We start from the raw sequence: 27,656 nt of genomic DNA on the forward strand, positions 1-27,656 counted from the left end.
AACATGCATCTAGTGCTATTGTGTCATTCATCTTCGTCTGTCCATTGTTTATTCTACTATGAATCTCCTTGAGATTGAATTGCTTTTTTTAAATGAGATTTTGGCCATGAGGTGCCCACGCAAGCATTAGCCTTAGCTACAGTTCAACCATTCATTCTAAAGAATCTCTCTCCTCTTCAGTGTAAATGAGACATCATGCTGTGGCTCTCTGGCTCTCTGATGGTGGCCCGTTATGCGTGTGATTCTGCTGTTCTTCATCACCAACTAAATATGAACAATGGACTCTTTATGGCCATACTTGTTGTGGATTTCTTCTTCATGTTGATTGGGAAACATAAATGTGGCCTAGACACAGGGACCCTCTTGATTTAGAATGCAGAGAACATGATGTCTTCTCCTATGGACACAGGATTTATGGGCCATTAACTCTCCTACATGCTCTGCCTGTAGGGTTGTTCCATATGATTTCAATCACTTTCTGACCTGCACCCATTTTGATTTGAACAAAACCTTCCATAAATGTTAGGCCCAATTAATAGGCCTATGCTACAAATTAAACACCATTTTTAACACATCTGGTTAGTAGGCTATATAAACAGTTCAATGTCAATAACTTAACCTAATATTTTCAATCTGATTACATTGATAAAATCCCCAATGCCCTGGACTGCTGCTGCCATAGGCAGGACCAAAATTATTACATCTTAGACATCCTTATGAATCTAAGCATGGCACTTTCAAAAGTTACCTTTCCACCCAGACAGACTCTACTGATGTAGAAAACTGTAAACTTAAATTGCTGGCTACTCGTCCGTTGTATAACCCAATAACAGAAGTGCTTCCCTAAAAGCTGCCTGGGTTTAAACAAACATATTATCTTTTCAGAAAGAGAAAAGCTCAAGTAATAGGGACAGATTTGCAAACTCAATGTTTTTATCTCCTCGAATATTATAGGCTGCAGTTTAGCTTCAGATCGTCATAAAGAGGAATCAATATCCCCATATGCATCGGAGTCACGTCTTTCGCGGGCATTTAACAGTTTGTTTCTACCATAAAGGCATCACGAGTTAAGCATTGTTGTAGAACGCTTGATGTAATCTGGATACGTTTTATGTATTTATTTCAAAATATAAAGCAAACAATTTACATCATTTTTGCCCTTTTCTTTAAAACAAAGGGTATGTGATACCCTCACTTAATTTGAGCCCTGGTTTTAGTCAAGCACACCAAGCCCTTCCCAGACACCAAAGTATTTAATCAGTGCATGTGACAGTATTGGAGTATTTGGCTATACTGTACCGACATCTATGGATTGGATAATTGTGTCTGTCAAACAGGTAGGCTTGACCACTTATTTTTTGGAAGATGAAGAAATAAGCTCCAAGTATATATGTAATTCTATGTTTATGCCCATAAAAATGTTTGGTGCTCATATAGGAGGTCCCTTACCAGGCAGAATGGATTGTACTGCATCAAAGAATTACAATGTTGCTATCACTATGCAACCTACTACCTATAGTAGGAAAACAAGTTTCTTATTAACATCACACATGCACGACCCCATCATTGTTACAATTACAATAAAAATAACCCTTTATATAACATATTTAACATATATTTTAATATTCCTGTAGAACTGTAAAATAGAGTAAGATCATTTGAGCTTTGGAAACAAGTGCTTTCATAAATGCATGGCGGGCCTCGTTTGGCTAGAGCAGTGTAAAATAAACTTTATGTCAATGACCCAGCCTTAACAAGGTTAGTTTATTTACATATCCAATTTGATTGTCCAACATCAGTTTCAGCATTTATTTATTTTGTCTCCACCAAGAGTGGCCTCTTTCCTTTCCTGTGGTGCTGCATTGCAGTCAGCGATGTTTTCTGTCGGTAGATGTCCATGGTCCTGAAATCAAATCAAGTTTGCTTGGACTCAAGCCTGATCTCCAGCTCCTTCCACCTCTGGGAACTATCTAGGTAGTCATGCGACTTCTCATGCGAGCTGAGGAGGTGGCACGGATTCTTCCAGTCCCTGGTTCCATCCCTGACCATCGCAGATTTGCACTCCTGTGAAAACAGAAGGCTGCAACGTTTTGCTTGGATAGACAAGCCTTGGTTTCGCCACTCTCTCCCCGTTTGGCATCCACCAATTGTAGTGGGTCACGGACAACTTCCCTTGCTCCTCGTCTCTTCGGAAATTCCCCTCCTCATCCTGATGTGGCCCAGCCTGCACTAACATATCCCGTAAAGATCCATACATATATTTTGGCCACTCACTGGGATCTTTTATGTTTTTTGTCTGGTAGTTGGATTTAGCAGCACCACCACCACTGTCATTGGGGACGGGGAGTGACGAATCTGAGTCTGGGTCCAAGATAGTAGGGTCTTCGCCGGCATTGTTTGGAGGTGAGTCTAGGCGTGGTGCGACCACCTGTTCTTGTCCAGCCAGAGAGCTGTCATCGTCGGTGGAAGTGCATGTCTCGGACTCCTCCGTTTTGCCGTCTTCGCTACTAGAATCAGCGCGTTCTATGCGAATGAATGGCCTTTCCTCGTAGGCTTGTCATTCTCCATACCGGCTGATGGACATTGCTGCACGCTGATACATTTCACCAGCAAATTTCTTTGGATTAGAGATTGTGCTTCTTTTATCATTGTTTTTTAAAAAATATATATTCACTTCCTGATGGTTTTTGTCTCTTAGACATGGTAGCAAATTGTTTCAAATCTCTATAGATGACTTTTAGCTGAAATTATATCCACTAATAGTAGTTAGCTAGGCTTAACAGGCTAGGTTAGGCTACTGCCTTAATCACCAATTGTCTTCCTCACACACAAACATGAACATAAATGCAACCATTTAATTGGCAGATTAATTTTTATTAATGTTTCACAATTGGATAATCCCATATAAAACACACACATCACCATAGCTGCCAAATATGGTAGGAGTGAACTTTGGGAGAAGCGGGAATGGGGTGAGGGCGGGAACTGCAGCAACGCTATGAGCTGGTGGCTGGGGTGCCGCGGACGGTGTAGTAGCCGATCAGGGGCTCGGAGGGCGGCCTAATCTTGCCTAATGTTAAGACCAGCCCTGTGTTTGCACATGGGGGAAGTGTTGACCCGTTTTGACCCAAAATGGACCCATTTTGCACACCCCACTCTACCATGAAACATCCGTGTCTTAAAGAAGGTGTTAAAGAAGGTCTACAGATACACCGTATGCTGACTTTGACCTAATTCTCTAATAATTCCACCACCTATACACACGAGACAACCATTTAATAAGGTCTAACAAACCTACCGGTTCCAAGTAGAAAAAGCAAGCATCAACAATAACAAAAATCCAGAAAGAAATAACTCCATTCTCCATGCACTGTAATTTACATCTTGATAAGAACTATTGATAAGAGCTTTATAAATTAGTAATTAGTTTGGATATGGGACTTGTAAATATAAATGACACTTGTTTTAGATCTATTTTACCTTGTAGTCGCTGGAGACAAAGCATTTGGCAGCAAACTGAAGCATATTGTCACGGATCCCCCGGTACTGTTGCTCATTCCGTTCACCAGCTCCGGAGGTCTAGTCACTGGCCTTCTAGGTGTCACTGAACTGGATTCATTACCACCAACCACAGATTGTCTTGTCTCATTACGCACACCTGGTTCCCATTCCCCCTGATTAGTATGTGCCCTTTGTTCCCCATTCTCCTGGTCGGTTATTGTCCCCATGTCCGTTGATCTTGTGAGTACCTGTGCTCTGTTGTAGCGGCTTTCGTGCTACGTGTTATTGTGCACTTGTTATTACGGATCTCCTCCCATGTATTATTTAGAGGTTTTACACCTCACTCTTTTGTTTGGGTTACATCCCTGTTTTTATATATATGTGTGTGTGTTTTTGGGCTTCATCCCTGTCGTTTTCATGATGTACTTTATTTTTGGTGGAGAAATAAAACACCCTATTAAGTATTCCTGCGGCTGTCTCCTACCGTTATAAAGCGTGACAGAATAATCGACCCAGTGAAAATATAGACTGTGGGAAAGGCCGAGCTGTCGACCGTTGTTGACAGTCCTCATGACGCTGGACTGTCTCTCGACTCGGCAGCGTCATGGACAGCGTGCTGGCAACCATTCTGCGTTTGGAACCGAATGAGCAGCAGTACCGTGGGATTTGTAACACATCAACTTTCCCACATTAAAGTTCATTCCATTATGCAGAATTGAAATTGTACATAATTTTAACTTGCAGGGATGGCACTCTTGAATGTCTTAATTATAGGCTACATCAACTTTAAACCAGTTACAGAGATTATTGGTTGTGATAGGAGAACTGAAGATGGATCAACATTTGAGTTACTCCACAATACTAACCTAATTGCTAGAGTGAAAAGAAGGAAGCCTGTAAAGAATAAAAAATATTCCAAAACATGCATCATGTTTGCAACAAGGCTCTAAAGTAACACTGCAAAGAAATGTGGCAAAGAAATTGAGTTTTTGTCCTGAATACAAAGTGTTATGTTTGGGGTAAATCCAATACAACACATTACTGCGTACCACTCTCCATATGTTCAAGCATAGTGGTAGCTGCATCATGTTATGGGTATGCTTGTAATCATTAAGAACTGGAGAGTTTGTCAGGATAAAAAATAAACAAATTGGAGCTAAGCAACTGGCAAATTCCCGAGAGGAAAACCTTTCCAACAGAAACTGTGAGATGAATTCACCTTTCAGTAGGACAATAACCTAATACACAAGGCCAAATCTACACTGAAGTTGCTTACCAAGAAGACAGTGAATGTTCTTGAGTGGCCAATTTACAGTTTAGACTCAAATCTACTTAAATCAACGCAAGACCTGAAAATGGTTGTCGAGCAATGATCAACAACCAAATCTTTTGAAAAGAATAATGGTCAAATGTTGCACAATCCAGATGTAGAAAGCTCTTAGAGATTTACCCAGAGAAACTCACAGCTGTATTCGCTGCCGAAGGTGATTTTACAAAGTACTGACTCAGGGGTGTGAATACTTATGTAAATTCCATATTTCTGTATTTCATTTTCAATAAATTAGCAAAAATGTCTAAAACATGTTTTCACTTTGTCATTATTGGGTATTGTCTGTAGATGGGTGAGATTTTTTCTTTATTTAATGAAACATAATTTGGTCAAGTCAAGGAGTTTGAATACTTTCTAAAAGGAAGTGTATTCAACTGCCAATGTACTGATAGTTCCATTCCGTTGGTATAGCCTACATTATCATTCCATTTACGTTGTTTGGTTAATTTGTTTCCTCTAAATGCCGTCCTGGCGTGTGGTTGTTGATGAGGACCATAAGTAACAGTTGACAATATTTAAAAAAAGACATGTAGGTTAATTAAATCGTTATGGAGCAGAGCACAGGCCAAGACGTAACATTTTGAAAGCTACGCATGGTGTAATACTGGGCCGTGTTCCATGGTTAGTGCAAGCAATAGACAAGGGTATAGCCTACTATTGTACACTATTCTCTCTATTATAATTATATGTACACTAATCTTCCAATATTACCATGGTTTAAAGAACTGAATGTGGCAATTTGCAGAATAAATTGAACCACCATTTTCTTTCTTTTGTGAGTAAAGGCTCTCTAAACCTGTTTTTTGAGATTCATAGAGTAAATACTTCCATAAACCTAAATAATTTACAAGAACAGAGTATTGATGCTGAAACTGAGACAAATATGCATATATTTAGATGGATTTTTCATTGATCCCTAATATTCTGAACCCAAAAGTAAAACTTGCACCACCAATGGCTTAAGACAAATGTACTGAAAACCCTATTGAATGAAAACTCCACGAGAATATCTGTTGACCAGCAAGTGGTAGGATTTTCAGCGGTTTAGTTAAATTTATTCAGAGTGTGCAAGGTAGCCACACCTGCAGAGTGCTTTACGTCACTGAATAAGATGAGTCTGAATACTAAATACTGAGGTGTGCGTAGGAAAGTCATAAATTCCTACGTCTGAGGCTTAAAAGTCTTTGAGAAAGTTCTCACTTGTATGGAGTGAGTCTTATAAACTATCAAACCAAACATTACTGACCACAACATGGCTTCTTCCCTAATTGACACACCCACTTAATTTTTCTTCTCCTTCATTGGGGTTTAACTGCGGTTGGCATCCAATATTAATGTTGCATTACCAGAACCAACTGTACCTCCACTTCTTCTACTCTTCTGTTAGCTAGAAATCATCCAAACCCATACAATCCACCCAAACTACATACACTACACTGCCCACTAGTCATACTACAGAGATCAGGTAAATTAATCCCTCCTCTGCCCACAGGCCGGGGAGGGTAGCACTTCTTCTTCTAACATCTTCTGTAGATCCTATAATAATGGCAATTTTTATAATATGCACAATTCACGACCATCGCAATGAAGGCCAAGAACCTGGATTTGTCAACACACAGATTATGCACCCACTTTTTTAATTAATTCAAACCAGGAAGTGACTATGGGTGTGGCTAGGGAGTGACCGGGCCACAGCCTATACACATCTCAAGGAACCATGGAACCTTGTGGGGTACATACAGCATGTGTGGGGAATAATGAACATCAAGGCTATATGAATGATTTTATCACTGTATTCAAGCCCATTTGTGTGATAAAATAGCTTAGATTCAGTGTGTTCAACATTGTAGTCTGGTGTTCTCTATTGACTATATATACACTGCTCAAAAAAATAAAGGGAACACTAAAATAACACATCCTAGATCTGAATGAATGAAATATTCTTATTAAATACTTTTTTCTTTACATAGTTGAATGTGCTGACAACAAAATCACACAAAAATGATCAATGGAAATCAAATGTATCAACCCATGGAGGTCTGGATTTGGAGTCACACTCAAAATTAAAGTGGAAAACCACACTACAGGCTGATCCAACTTTGATGTAATGTCCTTAAAACAAGTCAAAATTAGGCTCAGTAGTGTGTGTGGCCTCCACGTGCCTGTATGACCTCCGTACAACACCTGGGCATGCTCCTGATGAGGTGGCGGAGGGTCTCCTGAGGGATCTCCTCCCAGACCTGGACTAAAGCATCCGCTAACTCCTGGACAGTCTGTGGTGCAACGTGGCGTTGGTGGATGGAGCGAGACATGATGTCCCAGATGTGCTCAATTGGATTCAGGTCTGGGGTACGGGCGGGCCAGTCCATAGCATCAATGCCTTCCTCTTGCAGGAACTGCTGACACACTCCAGCAACATGAGGTCTAGCATTGTCTTGCATTAGGAGGAACCGAGGGCCAACCGCACCAGCATATGGTCTCACAAGGGGTCTGAGGATCTCATCTCGATACCTAATGGCAGTCAGGCTACCTCTGGCGAGCACATGGAGGGCTGTGCGGCCCCCCAAAGAAATGCCACCCACACCTTGACTGACCCACCGCCAAACCGGTCATGCTGGAGGATGTTGCAGGCAGCAGAACGTTCTCCACGGCGTCTCCAGACTGTCACGTCTGTCACGTGTTCAGTGTGAACCTGCTTTCATCTGTGAAGAGCACAGGGCGCCAGTGGCGAATTTGCCAATCTTGGTGTTCTCTGGCAAATGCCAAACGTCCTGCACGGTGTTGGGCTGTGAGCACAACCCCCACCTGTGGACGTCGGGCCCTCATACCACCCTCATGGAGTCTGTTTATGTTTGAGCAGACACATGCACATTTGTGGCCTGCTGGAGGTAATTTTGCAGGGCTCTGGCAGTGCTCCTCCTGCTCCTCCTTGCACAAAGGCGGAGGTAGAGGTCCTGCTGCTGGGTTGTTGCCCTCCTACGGCCTCCTCCACGTCTCCTGATGTACTGGCCTGTCTCCTGGTAGTGCCTCCATGCTCTGGAAACTACGCTGACAGACACAGCAAACCTTCTTGCCACAGCTCGCATTGATGTGCCATCCTGGATGAGCCGCACTACCTGAGCCACTTGTGTGGGTTGTAGACTCCGTCTCATGCTACCACTAGAGTGAAAGCACCACCAGCATTCAAAAGTGACCAAAACATCAGCCAGGAAGCATAGGAACTGAGAAGTGGTCTGTGGTCACCACCTGCAGAACCACTCCTTTATTGTGGGTGTCTTGCTAATTGCCTATAATTTCCACCTGTTGTCTATTCCATTTGCACAACAGCATGTGACATTTATTGTCAATCAGTGTTGCTTCCTAAGTGGACAGTTTGATTTCACAGAAGTGTGATTGACTTGGAGTTACATTGTGTTGTTTAAGTGTTCCCTTTATTTTTTTGAGCTGTGTATATATGAATGTAGGTGCTACAATAAAATAAAACAATTGTAATCATGTTAAGGTGGGTCAGTCACTGCATTGCTGGGTGTAAAAGAAATGTGTGTCACATTAGATAACAGTCAGTGTAGGTCATTTCATTGACCCATATACTCTTTTGGTGGACGGCTGTAAAAGACCATCATAAACGATACTCGGTGTCTGAAACATGATGAGTGTTGTTCCACAAGGCCACATCCACTGGATCCCCTTATCTTGGGCAGTTTGAATCATTTCAACTGTCGCTGTGAAAAGGAGATTACTCAGTTCTATGGATTTAGAGTGATGGCGACCCAGAGATCGTTTGAAGTCGTTTGAAAAAGAAGACATGGCTACGAGTGGCAACAGACGCTGGTCAATCAGGATAAGGGCAGGAAAGATCATACATACATTCTCTCTATGCAGCCTACTGACAATGCTGAAATTAATGGAGGGGAGAAGAAGCACTGTAAGGCGGTTGTAATTAAATTGGGTTCAGCCAATTAAATCTAAATATAGCATACATTTCTAGGACAAAAATAACAACGAAGTTACAGCAACAAAATTAAATCTATCCATCAAGACAATACCATTACGCTGAATGTGTTTATTTGTGTCTTTTGAAGACAAAAATGTAAGGACACACTCCATGTTGTGTATTGTACTCATCTCCACAAAGAACTGTTGCTCAACATCCATCTCCATTTTGCCCTAGCTGGAACTCTGATGCAGATGACAAATCTGGGGGATGTGAGGAGGGCCTAGTGAAGCTGGAGTAATTGAATTACCTGCCTCTAGTCTGTATGACTGCCGGCAGCCAGTGACATAGGGATAATTCATGGGCACAGAAGCCTCCCTGCCCCTCACTCACAGGGCCACAGCTTTGTTTGCCAAGGCATATCTGCATTTTGCTTTCTAGTCTTTCATCAGATCTGTGACGCATGCTAAGCCTTTGCTGACCTGAGCAGTTTGACACTCATGGAGGCCCAGGGGCAGTAAAGGTGAATTGCCCTCTGAAAAGACTCAATTTGTTGTGGCATGGATTCTACAAGATGTCGAAGGCATTCCACAGGGATGCTGGCCCATGTCGACACCAATGCTTCCCACAGTTGTGTCAAGTTGGCTGGATGTCCTTTGGCTGGTGGACCATTCTGATACACAGGGGAAACTGTTGGGCATGAAAAACCCAGCAATGTTGCGGTTATGTACACAAACCAGTGTGCCTGGCACCTACTACTATACCCCATTCAAAGCCACCTCAAACTTTTGTCTTGCCCATTCACCCTCTGAATGGCACACATACACAATCCATGTCTCAACTGTCTCAATGTTTAAAAATCCTTCTTTAACCTGTCTCCCCCCCTTCATCTTTTATTTATTTTTTATTTTTTATTTCACCTTTATTTAACCAGGTAGGCTAGTTGAGAACAAGTTCTCATTTGCAACTGCGACCTGGCCAAGATAAGGCATAGCAGTGTGAACAGACAACACAAAGTTACACATGGAGTAAACAATTAACAAGTCAATAACACAGTAGAAAAAAGGGGAGTCTATATATACACATTGTGTGCAAAAGGCATGAGAAGGTATGCAAATAATTACAATTATGCAGATTAACACTGGAGTGATAAATGATCAGATGGTTATGTAAAGGTAGAGATAGAGATATTGGTGTGCAAAAGAGCAGAAAAATAAATAAATAAAAACAGTATGGGGATGAGGTAGGTGAAAATGGGTGGGCTATTTACCAATAGACTATGTACAGCTGCAGCGATCGGTTAGCTGCTCAGATAGCAGATGTTTGAAGTTGGTGAGGGAGATAAAAGTCTCCAACTTCAGCGATTTTTGCAATTCGTTCCAATCACAGGCAGCAGAGAACTGGAACGAAAGGCGGCCAAATGAGGTGTTGGCTTTAGGGATGATCAGTGAGATACACCTGCTGGAGCGCGTGCTACGGATGGGTGTTGCCATCGTAACCAGTGAACTGAGATAAGGCGGAGCTTTACCTAGCATGGACTTGTAGATGACCTGGAGCCAGTGGGTCTGGCGACGAATATGTAGCGAGGGCCAGCCGACTAGAGCATACAAGTCGCAGTGGTGGGTGGTATAAGGTGCTTTAGTGACAAAACGGATGGCACTGTGATAAACTGCATCCAGTTTGCTGAGTAGAGTGTTGGAAGCAATTTTGTAGATGACATCGCCGAAGTCGAGGATCGGTAGGATAGTCAGTTTTACTAGGGTAAGTTTGGCGGCGTGAGTGAAGGAGGCTTTGTTGCGGAATAGAAAGCCGACTCTTGATTTGATTTTCGATTGGAGATGTTTGATATGGGTCTGGAAGGAGAGTTTAGAGTCTAGCCAGACACCTAGGTACTTATAGATGTCCACATATTCAAGGTCGGAACCATCCAGGGTGGTGATGCTGGTCAGGCGTGCGGGTGCAGGCAGCGAACGGTTGAAAAGCATGCATTTGGTTTTACTAGCGTTTAAGAGCAGTTGGAGGCCACGGAAGGAGTGCTGTATGGCATTGAAGCTCGTTTGGAGGTTAGATAGCACAGTGTCCAAGGACGGGCCGGAAGTATATAGAATGGTGTCGTCTGCGTAGAGGTGGATCAGGGAATCGCCCGCAGCATGAGAAACATCATTGATATATACAGAGAAAAGAGTCGGCCCGAGAATTGAACCCTGTGGCACCCCCATAGAGACTGCCAGAGGACCGGACAGCATGCCCTCCGATTTGACACACTGAACTCTGTCTGCAAAGTAATTGGTGAACCAGGCAAGGCAGTCATCCGAAAAACCGAGGCTACTGAGTCTGCCGATAAGAATGCGGTGATTGACAGAGTCGAAAGCCTTGGCAAGGTCTATGAAGACGGCTGCACAGTACTGTCTTTTATCGATGGCGGTTATGATATCGTTTAGTACCTTGAGCGTGGCTGAGGTACACCCGTGACCGGCTCGGAAACCAGATTGCACAGCGGAGAAGGTACGGTGGGATTCAAGATGGTCAGTGACCTGTTTGTTGACTTGGCTTTCGAAGACCTTAGATAGGCAGGGCAGGATGGATATAGGTCTGTAACAGTTTGGGTCCAGGGTGTCGCCCCCTTTGAAGAGGGGGATGACTGCGGCAGCTTTCCAATCCTTGGGGATCTCAGACGATATGAAAGAGAGGTTGAACAGGCTGGTAATAGGGGTTGCGACAATGGCGGCGGATAGTTTCAGGAATAGAGGGTCCAGATTGTCAAGCCCAGCTGATTTGTACGGGTCCAGGTTTTGCAGCTCTTTCAGAACATCTGCTATCTGGATTTGGGTAAAGGAGAACCTGGAGAGGCTTGGGCGAGTAGCTGCGGGGGGGGGGGAGCTGTTGGACGAGGTTGGAGTAGCCAGGCGGAAGGCATGGCCAGCCGTTGAGAAATGCTTGTTGAAGTTTTCGATAATCATGGATTTATCGGTGGTGACCGTGTTACCTAGCCTCAGTGCAGTGGGCAGCTGGGAGGAGGTGCTCTTGTTCTCCATGGACTTCACAGTGTCCCAGAACTTTTTGGAGTTGGAGCTACAAGATGCAAACTTCTGCCTGAAGAAGTTGGCTTTAGCTTTCCTGACTGACTGTGTGTATTGGTTCCTGACTTCCCTGAACAGTTGCATATCGCGGGGACTGTTCGATGTTAGTGCAGTCCGCCACAGGATGTTTTTGTGCTGGTCGAGGGCAGTCAGGTCTGGAGTGAACCAGGGGCTATATCTGTTCTTAGTTCTGCATTTTTTGAACGGAGCATGCTTATCTAAAATGGTGAGGAAGTTACTTTTAAAGAAAGACCAGGCATCCTCAACTGACGGGATGAGGTCAATGTCCTTCCAGGATACCCGGGCCAGGTCGATTAGAAAGGCCTGCTCACAGAAGTGTTTTAGGGAGCGTTTGACAGTGATGAGGGGTGGTCGTTTGACTGCGGCTCCATAGCGGATACAGGCAATGAGGCAGTGATCGCTGAGATCCTGGTTGAAGACAGCGGAGGTGTATTTGGAGGGCCAGTTGGTCAGGATGACGTCAATGAGGGTGCCCTTGTTTACAGAGTTAGGGTTGTACCTGGTGGGTTCCTTGATGATTTGAGTGAGATTGAGGGCATCTAGCTTAGATTGTAGGACTGCCGGGGTGTTAAGCATATCCCAGTTTAGGTCACCTAACAGAACAAACTCTGAAGCTAGATGGGGGGCGATCAATTCACAAATGGTGTCCAGGGCACAGCTGGGAGCTGAGGGGGGTCGGTAGCAGGCGGCAACAGTGAGAGACTTATTTCTGGAGAGAGTAATTTTCAAAATTAGTAGTTCGAACTGTTTGGGTATGGACCTGGAAAGTATGACATTACTTTGCAGGCTATCTCTGCAGTAGACTGCAACTCCTCCTCCTTTGGCAGTTCTATCTTGACGGAAGATGTTATAGTTGGGTATGGAAATCTCAGAATTTTTGGTGGCCTTCCTGAGCCAGGATTCAGACACGGCAAGGATATCAGGGTTAGCAGAGTGTGCTAGAGCAGTGAGTAAGACAAACTTAGGGAGGAGGCTTCTGATGTTGACATGCATGAAACCAAGGCTTTTTCGATCACAGAAGTCAACAAATGAGGGTGCCTGGGGACATGCAGGGCCTGGGTTTACCTCCACATCACCCGCGGAACAGAGAAGGAGTAGTATGAGGGTGCGGCTGAAGGCTATCAAAACTGGTCGCCTAGGGCGTTGGGGACAGAGAATAAGAGGAGCAGGTTTCTGGGCATGGTAGAATATATTCAGGGCATAATGCGCAAACAGGGGTATGGTGGGGTGCGGGTACAGCGGAGGTAAGCCCAGGCACTGGGTGATGATGAGAGAGGTTGTATCTCTGGACATGCTGGTTGTAATGGGTGAGGTCACCGCATGTGTGGGGGGTGGGACAAAGGAGGTAACAGGGGTATAAAGAGTGGAACTAGGGGCTCCATTGTAAACTAAAACAATGATAACTAACCTGCACAACAGTATACAAGGCATATTGACATTTGAGAAAGACATACAGCGAGGCATACAGTAATCACAGGTGTTGAATTGGGAGAGCTAGCTAAAACAGTAGGTGAGACAGCAGCTAATCAGCTAGCACAACAACAGCAGGTAGAATGGCGATTGATTAGGCAGAGAGGGTCGGATTAACTACACACAGAGCCTAAGTGCGGCTGGGGCCGACAGATAAAACATAAACAAGCAGAATGGATTACCGTGATTAATGGACAGTCCAGCATGCATCAGCTATGTAGCCAAGTGATCAGTGTCCAAGGGGCAGCGGTGGATGGGGCAGGGAAGCTGGACTGGCGAGTGTTATCCAGGTTAGAAAACTAACAATGACCAAATAGCTTGTAGCCAGTTAGCTGGTTAGCTTCTGGAGGTTCTTGAGTGTGTTCTAAAAATGTAAAGATAATAGCGGTTCCGTATCACATTGGGTGAGGCAGGTTACCGGAAGGTATAAACAAATTAAAAATCGAAAAGGGATAGAAAGTAAATATGGGTTCAGTGAGTGTTTGGGACGCGGCGGTTTAGACGGTTAGCAGGCCTGTGCTAACAAGCTAACAGTTAGTAGACGGTGCTAAACACGGTAGCAGTTAGCGGACCGGGCTAAACAAGCTAGCAGTTAGCAGGCCGAATTTGCAAGCAAGGAGATAGCAGGGGCTAGAGAGTTAGCCTTTGGGGACGTCGCGATGGGGGTATCTGTTTATTCCTCTTCATGCAGTGACATCGATGGACCGGTCGTGGGTCTGGATATTGTAGCCCAGGAGCTCAAAATGTTCCGTTTGCGATGGGAATCCGGGGATGAAAAATAAAATAAAATAATAAATAGGTCCGTTATGCTCTGGTTAGAGTCGCGTTGTTCGAACTGGCGAGAGCTTTCCGAGCTAAAGGTTAGCTGATGACCGGTTAGCTGAAGACCGCTAGCAATGTTTTGCTGAAGCTGGTAGTTCGTTGGCTAGCTTCAGTTGAGGGGTTCCAAGGTCCGAAGTAAATATAAATACTTTAGGAAAAATAGCTACGTTGGGTGAGGCGGGTTGCAGGAGAGTATTTAGAAGAAGTTGAGGTTCAGCAAAAAGTTTTAAAGATATGTGAAGAAAAAAAAAAACGAAACGATCTACACTGATTGACGTGGATTTAACAAGTGACATCAATAAGGGATCATAGTTTTCACCTGGATTCACCTGGTCAGTCTATGTCATGGAAAGAGCAGGTGTCCTTAATGTTTTGTACACTCAGTGTATGTCTATATTTTCAGCAAAACACTTGCTTAGCGACCTTTAATAAAAACTTTGGAGAGAAAATAATCCTGCGATGACAGCTTAAAGTTGGTGGAATTTAATAGATATCTCTTCAAAAATATTGTGGAAAAGCAACAAAGGGCCGAGACCCCGGTTGAATTCTTGACTCATCCGACTAAGTGGAATAGAGTAGCTTTAATTTCAACATAGTGAGCATTTATTTGCTTCTTGGCAGTTCTCTCAGAGACAGAATGGACGGTCTCTAATCTGGTGGTATCCAGAAGCGCAGAAGAGGGAGATGTGGTCATGGTTTAACTGGACGACCGTCCATCTGCCCAAGACCTCAAAGGACCCCATGTGGAGAGAGTTAGAGGGTTGGTTGGGGATTGAGCAGAAGCCTCGCTATAACCTTACTCATCACTCCTCTCAGCCCACGATGACCTAACCACTACCAGTTTCATAGTTATATTTTTAGCTGGTGAAAAAAATCCCTATAACACTCTCTGCCAGCCTCTTCAAAGTTGAAGCACGACAGAAAATGTTGTAAATTGAAGAGGATCTTCAAAAGTGCTGTGGGGATACTGTTTTGGTAAATATCATGGAATTTAGAGAGTAGCATTGGAGAGCAAGTATATTAACCTTTTGACCTTGACAGATTATCTATTTTTTACTCAAGGCCCCTCATGATCAAAATCTGTCTGAGATTGTCAGCAGTAAAACATTTGTCAAATAAACATTATATTTACTGTGTTGTGTCTTGCACTGTATGAAGACTAGGAATTTAGAGCACAGATTTTCAAAGAGAAATAAAAAGTCAGAATTGTATAAGATAAATCAAACCATAGCAAGGTCCTACCACAGAACTTGAAGTGTGACATAGTGAGATCTAGGATGAAATGACCATCACAAGGTTTATAGGTCCCACTGGTACACCACATAATTTGGTTGAGACATTGATCAGTGAGATTACAACCAATATTCGCCCACTCAAAAAGACAGACATAAATTAATTGAATTTCTAATTTGATATCACTGCTTTAACCATCTAAAAGCACAACCAAATTCCAATTGTAATATTTTTGGTTCAGGGGTCACCCAATTATCTATCATTGCTTATTCCACCATTTAAAACCATACAATAGACTAATATGTTATCACTGTGCTTCAGAAATCGATCAATCAAATTTGTTTATAAAGCCTTTTTTACATCAGCAGATATCACAAAGTGCTATACAGAAACCCAGCCTAAAACCTCAAACAGCAAGCAATGCTGATGGAGAAGCACGGTGGCTAGGAAAAACTGCCTAGAAAGGCAGGAACCTAGGAAGAAACCTGGAGAGGAACCAGGCTGTAAGGGTGTGAACTGGCGGCAGAGAAGTCAGACGCAGGAGAGAAATAACTGTGTTTCCAACGGCACAGTTTATTTACAGGAACACAACGGAAAACATAATAGTAAAAATCAATGGGTAACATAACCCGATACACTACTACTAGATACACTAAACAATCGCCGACAAAGACATGAGGGGAAACATAGGGTTAAATACACAACATGTAATTGATGGGATTGGAACCAGGTGTGATGGAACACAAGACAAAACCAATGGAAAATGGATTAGCGATGGCTAGAAGGTCGGTGACGTCGACCGAACAAGGAGAGGGACCAACTTCGGAGGAAGTCGAGACAGTGGCTCCAGCCCTTGACGCGTGGCTCCAGCAGCTCGTCGACACCGACCTCGGGGACGACCTGGAGGGTAAGGCGCAGGGTGGTCCGGATGGAGACGGTGGAACTCTCGCAGCATAGAAGGATCCAACACGTCACCCAGCATCTTTCCTCCGGACCATACCCCTCCCAGTCCAGGAGGTACTGAAGGCCCCTGAAGGCCCCTAGCCTCGAATCCAGTATGGAACGAACAGAGCACGCCAGAGCCCCCTCGATGTCCAGAGGGGGAGGAGGAGCCACCCGCACCTCAGACTCCTGGAGCGGGCCAGCCACCAACAGCCTGAGGAGAGACACATGGAACGAGGGGTTAATGCGGTAATTGGAGGGAAGCTGTAACCTGTAACATACCTCGTTCACTCTCCTCAGGATATTAAATGGCCTTACAAACCGCGAACTCAGCTTCTGACAGGGCAGGCGGAGGGGCATGTTTTGGGTCGAAAGCCAGACCCGGTCCCCCGGTGCGAACACCGGGGCCTCACTGCGGTGACGGTCTGTGCCAACATTCTGGCGCAGCAAGGCGCGCTGAAGGTGGACATATGCGGCATCCCATGTTTCCAGGGCACGAACACTGCTCACTCCCCCGGCGGGACCTGGCAATAGGACCTCAGAAACCTACCCACATCCTGGTTAACTCTCTCCACCTGCCCGTTACTCTCGGGGTGAAAACCTGAGGTAAGGCTGAACGAGACCCCCAGACGTTCCATGAACACCCTCCAGACCCTTGACGTAAACTGGGGACCCCGATCAGAAACTATATCCTCAGGCACCCTGTAGTGCCGGAAGACGTGTGTAAACAGGGCATCCGCCAGTTTGAAGCGCCGACGGGAGACCGGGCAACGGGAGGAGACGACAGAAAAACGATCCACAACGACCAGGATCTTGGTGGTACCCTGTGAAGATGGAAGATCGGTGAGGAAATCCACCGACAGGTGCGACCACGGCCATTGTGGAACGGGTAAGGGTTGTAACTTACCTCTGGGCAGATGTCTAGGAGCCTTGCACTGGGCGCACACCGAGCAGGAGGAAACATAAACCCTCACGTCCTTAGCTAAAGTGGGCAGCCAGTACTTCCCACTAAGACAGTGCACCGTCTGACCGATCCCAGGATGACCAGAGGAGGATGATGTGTGGGTCCAATAGATCAGCAGATCGCGGACAGCAGACGGTACGTACAGACGCCCGGCTGGACACTGAGGTGGAGCGGGCTCTGCAAGTAACGCCCACTCAATGTCCGCGTCCAGCTCCCACACTACCGGCGCCACCAAACAAGAGGTGGGGTGTATGGGACTGGGATCCATGGCCACTCCTCTGTGCCATACAGCCGGGACAATGCGCCTGCCTCAACATTCTGGGAGCCTGGTCTGTAAGAAAGGGTAAACACAAAACGTGTGAAAAACATGGCCCACCTTGCCTGGCGAGGGTTCAGTCTCCTCGCCACCCAGATGTACTCCAGATTGCGGTGGTCAATCCAGATGAGAAAAGGGTGTCTAGCCCCCTCAAGCCAATTTCTCCACGCCTTCAGGGCCTTGACGACAGCCAACAACTCCAGGTCCCCCACATCATAGTTTCGCTCTGCCGGGCTGAGCTGCTTCAAGAAGAAAGCACAAGGGCGGAGTTTTGGTGGCGTATCCGAGCGCGGAGAGAGCACAGCTCCTATCCCAGCCTCGGACGCGTCCACCTACACTATGAACGCCAAAGAGGAATCTGGATGGGCCAGCACGGGAGCCAAGGTAAACAAAGCCCTCAAGTGACTGAGACGAGCGCCTCAGGAAAAGTGACAGACACAAACATATATGATGATTCCACCACCATGTTTTAGACAGATGATGGATGAGCTGTACCTTTTCTCCAGACAAAGCCATTTGCATTCAGACCAAATAGATATATTTTTGTCTCATCAGACCAATAACTCTTTTGTCTTATGCTCTCAGAGTTATTCACATACCCTTTTGCAAACTCCAGGCGTGCTGTCATGTGACTTTTTCTCAGGAGTGGCATCCATCTGGCCACTCTCACATGAAGCCCAGTTTGGTCGGACAGCCAGCTCTAGTCAATGTCTGGGTAGATCCATATTTTTTTTAATTTCCCAATGATGGAGAACAATGTGCTCTTGGAAACTTTCAACACAAATTGTGTTATACCCTTCCCAAGATAATTACATTTTCCACAGTTGTAGTGACATCTCAAGGATGATCAAAGGAAATTGGATGCACCTGAGCTCAAGTACCAGTCAAACGTTTGGACACACCTACTCATTCAAGGGTTTTTGTATATATTTTTTTCTTCTACATTGTAGAATAATACTGAAGACATTAAAACTATGAAATAACACATATGGAATCATGTAATAACCAAAAAAGTGTTAAACAAATCTAAATATATGTGAGATTCTTCAAAGTATCCACCCTTTGACTTGATCACAGCTTTGCACACTCTTGGAATTATCTCAACCAGCTTCACCTAGAATGCTTTTCCAACAGTCTTGAAGGAGTTCCCACATATGCTGAGCACTTGTTGGCTGCTTTTCCTTCAATCTGCGGTCCAACTCATCCCAAACATTCTTAATTGAGTTAAGGTTGGGTGATTGTGGAGGCCAGGTCACTCTCCTTCTTGGTCAAATAGCCCTTACACAGCCTGGAGGTGTGTTAGGTCATTGTCCTGTTGAACGTCTAAAAACATGTTTTTCCTTTGTCATTATGGGGTATTGTGTGTATATCGGTGGAAAAAATATACAGTGCCTTGCGCAAGTATTCGGCCCCCTTGAACTTTGCGACCTTTTGCCACATTTATGTTTTTTTTCAATAATATGCCATTTATATCCATAAATCTCCGTTTACATTGACGCCATGTTCAGAAAATGCACAAAAATTTCAGATGAAATTATAGATAGCACCGCCAGATAACAGAAATAAACATCATAAACTTTGACTAAATATACATGTTCTACATATAGATTTGTCACTCCCTTTGGTTCCTTCCCCAGGCGTTATTGTTTCTGTGTGAGTTTCCTGTCTGTACGTTGTTTGTGTTTCTTGTTTTGTATTATGTTTCATTTATTTATAAAATGATTCACTCCCTGAACTTGCTTCCTGACTCCCAGCGCACACGTTACAGTGACCCTGATTTAGACCACTGCAGTAAATGTTTAACGTACAAAATATATAAGCAAGCAAAAACACAGACACAATAAAAAATAAACAAGCATAGAAAAAATGCACTTGAAATAAAGGTTTATTAGATTTAGTCCTATTCTTTACATGAGATTTTTGTTTGAGATAGAGACGTTAATCCAACATATCAATTAATTTGTTGACACACTGAAATTAAATCCAGACTATGTCAGTGGCACAGATGGAACTATCGAAGCAGAATATACATCTCCTGGTATATGTAGGATATTTGGTTGCGTTGGAATCAAACACAATTCAGTATCACTCAATATCATTACATTTGAAATACACCAGAGCATGAAACCCAGTTAAATTGTTTATTTTTTGTTGAATTCCGAGTTGAATTAAAAAATATATATCTCTTGATGACAAATGTTATATAGCCCTAAATATCATTATTGATCAAATACAGTTGAAGGCGGAGGTATATATACACCTTAGCCAAATACATTTAAACTCAGTTTTTCACAATGCCTGACATTTAATCCTAATCCCTGTTTTAGGTCAGTTAGGATCACCACTTTATTTAAGAGTGTGAAATGTCAGAATAATAGTAGAGAGAATGATTTATTTAAGCTTTTATTTATTTCATCACATTCCCAGTGGGTCAGAAGTTTACATACACTCAATTAGTATTTGGTAACGTTGCCTTTAAATAGTTTAATTTGGGTCAAACGTTTCGGGTAGCCTTCCACAATCTTCCCACAATAAATTGGGGAATTTTGGCCCATTCCTCCTGACAGAACTGGTGTAACTGAGTCATGTTTGTAGGCCTCCCTGCTCACAAACACTTTTTCAGTTCCACCCACAATATTTCTATAGGATTGAGGTCGGGGCTTTGTGATGGCCACTCTAATACTTTGACTCTGTTGTCCTAAAGCCATTTGCCATGACTTTGGACGTATGCTTGTGGTCATTGTCCATTTGGAAGACCCATTTGCGACCAAGCTTTAACTGATGTCTTGAAATGTTGCTTCAATATATCCACATAATTGTCCTCCCTCATGATGCCATCTATTTTGTGAAGTGCACCAGTCCATCCTGCAGCAAAGCTCCCACACAACATGATGCTGCCACCCCGTGCTTCATGGTTGGGATGGTGTTCTTCAGCTTGTCCCCATGTGTCCCCCTTTTTACTCCAAACATAACGATGGTCATTATGGCCAAACAGTTTAATTTTTGTTTCATCAGACCAGAGGACATTTCTCCAAAAAGTGCGATCTTTGTCCCCATGTGCAGTTGGCTTTTTTATGACGGTTTTGGAGCAGTGGCTTCTTCCTTGCTAAGCGGCCTTTCAGGTTATGTTGATATAGGACTCGTTTTACTGTGGCTATATATACTTTTGTACCTGTTTCCTCCGGCATCTTCACAAAGTCATTTGCTGTTGTTCTGGGATTGATTTGCACTTTTCGCACCAAAGTACGTTCATCTCTAGGAGACAGAACGCGTCTCCTTCCTGAGCTTTATGACACCTGCATGGTCCCATGGTGTTTATACTTGCGTACTATTGTTTGTACAGATGAACGTGGTACCTTCAGGCGTTTGGAAATTGCTCCCAAGGATGAACCAGACTTGTGGAGGTCTACAATTTATTTTCTGAAGTACTGGCTGATTTCTTTTGATTTTCCCATGATGTCAAGCAAAGAGGCACTGAGTTTGAAGGTAGGCCTTGAAATTCATCCACAGGTACACACCTCCAATTGACTCAAATTATGTCAATTAGCCTATCAGAAGCTTCTAAAGCCATGACATAATTTTCTGGATTTTCTGGCACAGTCAACTTAGTGTTTGTAAACTTCTGACCCACTGGGATTGTGATACAGTGAATTATAAGTGAAATACTCTGTCTGTAAACAATTGTTGGAAAAATTACTTGTGTCATGCACATAGTAGATGTCCTAACCGACTTACCAAAACTATAGTTTGTTAACAAGACATTTGTGGAGTGGTTTATAAAATGGTTTTAATGACTACAACCTCAGTGTATGTAAACTTCTGACTTCAACTGTATGAGTGTAATGAACACGGGGGAGACAGCGGGCTGGTTTCAAGCGCAGAGCGCAGCAGGTGTTTAATGAAAGGGACCATAGGAGGAGGCAGGTAGCTGGGTCCAGGGGCAGGCAGAAGGTCATACACGGTAGGTCCAAAAATGGCAACAGTACAGGCAGGGAATAGGCAAAAGGTGTCGTGAGTGAGGTAGGAAAAAACTGTCATACACGGGAGGAGAAAAGGATGGGGGAAAACATTACTGTGCAGCCGTATTCATCAACCTGGCCAAGGCTTTCAACTCTGTCAATCACCACATTCTTATTGGCAGACTCGACAGCTTTGGTTTCACAAATGATTGCCTCGCCTGGTTTACCACTACTTCTCTGATAGAGTTCAGTGTGTCAAATCAGAGGGCCTGTTGTCCGGACCTCTGGCAGTCTCTATGGGGGTGCCACAGGGTTCAATTCTTGGGCTGACTCTCTTCTCTGTATACATCAATGATGTCGTTCTTGCAGCTGGTGATTCTCTGATCTACCTCTACGCAGACGACACCATTCTGTGTTAACTAACCTCCAGACGAGCTTCAATGCCATACAACTCTCCTTCCGTGGCCTCCAACTGCTCTTAAATGCAAGTAAAACTAAATGCATGCTTTTCAATCGATCACTGCCCGCACCTGCCCGCCCGTCCAGCATCACTACTCTGGACGGCTCTGACTTAGAATACGTGGACAACTACAAATACCTAGGTGTCTGGTTAGACTGTAAACTCTCCTTCCAGACTCACATTAAGCATCTCCAATCCAAAATTAACTCTAGAATCGGCTTCCTATATAGCAACAGAGCATCAATCACTCATGCGGCCAAGCATACCCACGTAAAACTGACCATCCTACCGATTCTCGACTTCGGCGATGTCATCTATAAAATAGCCTCCAACACTCTACTCAACAAATTGTATGCAGTCTATCACAGTGCCATCTGTTTTGTCACCAAATCCCCATACACTACCCACCACTGCGACCTGTACGCTCTTGGTGGTTGGCCCTCGCTTCATACTCGTCGCCAAACCCACTGGCTACAGGTTATCTACAAGTCTCTGCTAGGTAAAGCCCCGTCATATCTCAGCTCACCATTGCAGCACCCACTCGTAGCACGCGCTCCAGCAGGGATATCTCACTGGTCACCCCCAAAGCCAATTCCTCCTTTGGTCGCCTTTCCTTCCAGTTCTCTGCTACCAATGACTGGAACAAACTGCAAAAATTACTGAAGCTGGAGACTCATACCTCCCTCACTAGCTTTAAGCACCAGCTGTCAGAGCAGCTCACAGATCACTGCACCTGTACATAGCCCATCTGTAAACAGCCCATCTATCTACCTCAGCCCCATACTGGTATTTATTTATTTATCTTGCTCCTTTGCAGCCCAGTATCTCTTCTTGCACAGTCATCTTCTGCACATCTACCATTCCAGTGTTTAATTGCTATATTATAATTACTTGGCCACCATGGCCTATTTATTGCCTTACCTCCTTACCTCATTTGCACTCACTGTATATAGACTTTTTGTTATTTTTTTTCTACTGTATTATTGACTGTATGTTTTGTTTATTCCATGTGTAACGCTGTGTTGTTGTATGTGTATGTGTTGCTATGCTTTATCTTGGCCAGGTCACAGTTGCAAATGAGAACTTGTTCTCAACTAGCCTACCTGGTTAAATAAAGGTGAAATAAATAAAAAATAAAAATAAATCCTGTGGTTAAAATTTCAACCACATGATTATTTTTCACATAGATTCCACTTCACAATAGGTTGACAAATGACATGGAAAAAAGATTGATTCAACCAGTTCGTGCCCAGTAGGGTTGTGCAGTACATTAGCTGAACAGCAATCTAACCTGCCCTTTTTGTTTTGTTGTCTTCTCTCTCTCCCTGTAGGCTTGACTCCTTCTAAAGCCCCAATGGAGCAGGATGTGGAGAGTCCGGCAATCACCATCCGAAAGGCCAAGCTCCCCAAGCAAGCCTGTGAAGACCTGCCCAAGCAGCTGGGGGACCAGGTGCGAGCAAAGAGGAAGATTCAGCGGTACGTCCGTAAGGACGGCAAGTGTAATGTCCACCATGGCAACGTCCAGGAGACCTATCGGTACCTAACGGATATCTTCACCACACTGGTGGACCTCAAGTGGAGGTTCAACCTCTTCATCTTTGTCTTGGTGTACACAGTGACGTGGCTTTTATTCGGCTTCGCGTGGTGGCTCATCGCCTATGTTCGTGGTGACCTGGAACACATAGGGGACAACCAGTGGACTCCCTGTGTCAATAACCTCAATGGGTTTGTCTCAGCCTTTCTCTTCTCCATAGAGACAGAGACCACCATAGGGTATGGCTATAGGGTTATAACAGACCAATGCCCAGAGGGGATCCTTCTGCTGTTGATTCAGTCGGTGCTGGGGTCCATAGTTAATGCCTTCATGGTGGGCTGCATGTTTGTTAAGATCTCGCAGCCCAAGAAGCGGGCGGAGACGTTGGTATTCTCTACCAACACTGTCATCTCCATGAGGGATGGCCGGCTGTGCCTGATGTTCAGGGTAGGGGACCTTCGGAACTCGCACATCGTGGAGGCCTCCATCAGGGCCAAGCTGATCAAGTCCAAGCAGACCAAGGAAGGGGAGTTCATACCCCTCAACCAGACAGACATGAATGTGGGTTATGACACAGGGGACGACAGGCTCTTCCTGGTGTCCCCGCTCATCATCTGTCATGAGATCAACCAGAACAGCCCCTTCTGGGAGATCTCCCAGGCCCACCTGGACAAAGAGGACCTGGAGATCGTGGTCATTCTGGAGGGCATGGTGGAGGCTACAGGTAAGCAGCATCAAACATATAAATGACAGGTTTAATGAACCAATTTTTCTTTCACTTTGTTTCCTTATTAGCAGATTTCACCTAGTTAAACTGAAACTTTTCTGCAGTTTGATAATACATATTTAATTTGTGTGTGGGTGTTGTATTAGCTATGACAATAATTCTAGTAATTGTATACAGTAGCAAAGACCATGCTCATCGTCCAGTCATATGTTACCACTGATTTGCATTAGTAGTTCATGGATTATGCAGAAGTGAACAAGGATGTTTCATCTCTTATTATAATAATGAATTCATGTGTACTTGTCTCCTCTCCTTTTCTTCTTACCTTGTTTTCCACTGAGGTTTGAGAGGGAGTCATTGAAAGGCATGAGGGAAAACAGACAATGTGATATAATTAAAATAATCTAGATTCAGCCCTTATGTGCACAGGGCCAGATTATGAAATCATAGGCCTGGGTTTTTTTTTATATAGTAAATTCACTGTTGAAGAAGAACAACTTTTATAATAAAGCCATAATAATATTTGCGATGTGGCATAGGCTACAGTTGAGCAGAGGCATTTGTAGGATTTCCACACATGTGGAACATTTGTTAGCAGGGTCTCCCCCCCAAAAGTGTGCCTTTTAAAAAACGCATTTCACGCAATTCTATGTCATTTATATGACAGAAGACATTAGCTGAATCTTTTTTAATACCACACAAATGACCGGAATTAGTGACTACTCTGACAAACTGAGATCAAACTGGTCTTGAATTCTAACAAACAATAGACCAGGCCATTGAAGCAACACACAGCAGAAACCATAGGCTATTACTCATAGTAATGGCCGATGCGCTCCTCTTGGCAATAGCCTATCTCAAGATGAGCTACTTTGAAAAACAGTGCTGCTGTTTGCAAAAAATTGGGAGTTGTTGAGAAAAATAAATTATATTAGTTCTACAGACAGATTACTCTTCTCTTTTCAACGGTAGGCCTTTGCTTTCCAAACTATGTTTTTCCAGCATTGGTATTTTGAAATTTGAAAAGGGTAAACAGACAGCCGCAACCAACCATAGAAATATATTCCATAGATGGCAGTTCCCAGACAGTCAGGACTGGCAGCCGTTGCTAGTGTACCCATGACTTTAACACCAGGGCAAGTGGCCCCAAAACCCTTCTATGGATTATATGTCTATTCCCACAATGCAACAAGCTGTATATTTGGCGCAAATGCTGCCCAAATTGCGGGCCTTCCCGACTGTAGGCAAAATAAAGGAAACACTTGAGTAAATGAGGGATACAAAGTTTATGTTATGGTGTGTGGGGTGCATTTTTCTGGCATGGTTTAGGTACACTTGCTGTTCTGGCAGCTCATTGTGTCCCAACACCCTTTTAAGACACTTTATGTTGATGTTTCCTTTATTCTGGTAGTTACCTGTACGCTTGTGATAATTTTATCCACAGTTATTTTTCAGAAACTATTGATCCTCTGTGGCTAAATTATGCTATCTGGTGTATTTTGAACATTGAGAGCGAGCTTCTATAGTTGGATAAAAAATTATATTAATAATAAAAAAATGTAAAAAATATATACTTTTATCACATTTATTATGCAGTTGATTTATTTAATATTTATTAATCAGTTACAAAATCAAGGCAGTGCCCCCCGGTTACCCACTTGGGCCCCCTACCTCCTCTCCACCCATCTACCAGAACGGCAGCAGGCTGTATATACTCATTGAGAGCCTGCTCCTGAATCCTCCTGTGGTTTGTGTTTGCAGTAAAAAAAAAAAATATATATATATATATATATATATATATATATATATATATACTACATATCCAATATATACTGTATATACTGCATAATATATACTGTCTATATGTTTTATTTATTATTTTTTTTGCTGCCTCTTGGGCCCCCCATGGGCCTGACCCCAGGGTCTTCAGCCCCAGTAAACCCCTGCATTAATCCAGTCCTGTATGTGCACCATGGGGTTGCCCCACAACCTTTTGTTAGGTTATCACCTGCACAATAAGCTTATTGTGCAGGAGATGCAAAAAAGATCAGACGTTATCACCAGGAAAAGGCTGGTGCATCCCTGGTTGTGTAACCACATGGACCATTGTAAGCACTGTCTGCAGACACTTTTGCCTGATTACACAAGCAGTAAAGAGTGTTCAGTGTGGAATAAAACTAAGAGGCACAGTGCAGCCAGCCAGGTGTTACAGGTTAGAGAGCACAGATTTCTTTCCTTTGGCATTTATATGAAAAAACATACACTTATTACACACACAAACTATTTAACACAAACCTACCCACAAGACACAATTCATTGTATCCATTGTGAGGTGAATATGTTTTTCTTGCCTCAAATTGCTATTTGTTGGTTGGTCTAGCTTTGCAGCATTTGATTTGGCTTGACCTCAGTGCATGTCTTTACTATCATTAAATTGAAGACTTAGTTTTTATCAAAGATTCTCTGTAATTAGTATTACGCGATCAAACTGATTAATCATGTAACTGTAATTAACTAGGAAGTCGGGGCAAAGTAAATATGGTTACAAGAAATGATAGGAGAATGTGCCCTAGTGGGCTAAACCGGCATGGCGGATTGTTAGACAAAAGGGAAGTGGGGGTTGACTAAGAAGTCACTACAGAGTTAATAATTATAACAATTGAAATACTAATCCTTTACCCATGAACGCTCACTCATTCGGGAACAATTGCAATCAATATATATATTTACGCTCAGTGTCGTCTTAATCGCTGTTGAAAAGTTTGTTTCTGTTGGAGAGTTTCCGTCCTCTCTCTCTCTCACTCTCTCTCTCTCTCTGTCTGTTGTGGTTTGAGGGGATAGTTCAGAGCGACATTCATTAATGTTGTTGTAGAATGGATGTTTCGGCGGTTGTCCTTCTTCGCGTTCAATGATACCAAATTCCTAGCTGCAGACTAGTAATTAATATCAAAGACTTGTTCTTATTCTGTCGGTGTCAATAGTCCAAGAGTTTAACCACGTGGTATGGTTCAAAGATTCAGCAATGGTCTGCAACCTTTGTCCTCCCGTGATTGAGAGAAACATGGTCTACTGAGAATTTCTCAAAGTTGGGTTTTATTCGGAATTGCAGAAAAGGGCTGTCCCAGGATGCCTGACCCTAACTGGGCTCATGGGCGGTCCTCTGATTTAGTTAAACTCAAAAGGGAATTGGAGTTTCCTTCATTGAACAATCCAAAATCACATTACACAATTTTACAAACAGTATCATACTCACTCATTCATCTTATGCAAAAATAAGATGTAAACCTCATATCTGAGGCTATTATATAAACAGCGTTATGGTAATGTGGCCGCACCATCTCCCATGAGTTTCCCCAAGTTGTA

General features: G+C 43.6%; 1 protein-coding gene across 1 annotated transcript in view; it reads left to right on the forward strand.

Annotated features, from left to right (window-relative positions):
- Positions 1-27,656, forward strand: part of LOC110537567 (G protein-activated inward rectifier potassium channel 2) — a 117,756-nt gene that overhangs the window by 71,251 nt on the left and 18,849 nt on the right. The window contains exon 2 of the mRNA XM_021623705.3: positions 23,364-24,290. Within this exon, the coding sequence (XP_021479380.3) occupies positions 23,364-24,290 (927 nt within the window). The remainder of the gene's footprint in view (positions 1-23,363; positions 24,291-27,656) is intronic.

This window comes from Oncorhynchus mykiss, chromosome 12 (assembly GCF_057628025.1).
Source record: "Oncorhynchus mykiss isolate SJ-2025 chromosome 12, ASM5762802v1, whole genome shotgun sequence".
Lineage (NCBI taxonomy): Eukaryota > Metazoa > Chordata > Actinopteri > Salmoniformes > Salmonidae > Oncorhynchus > Oncorhynchus mykiss.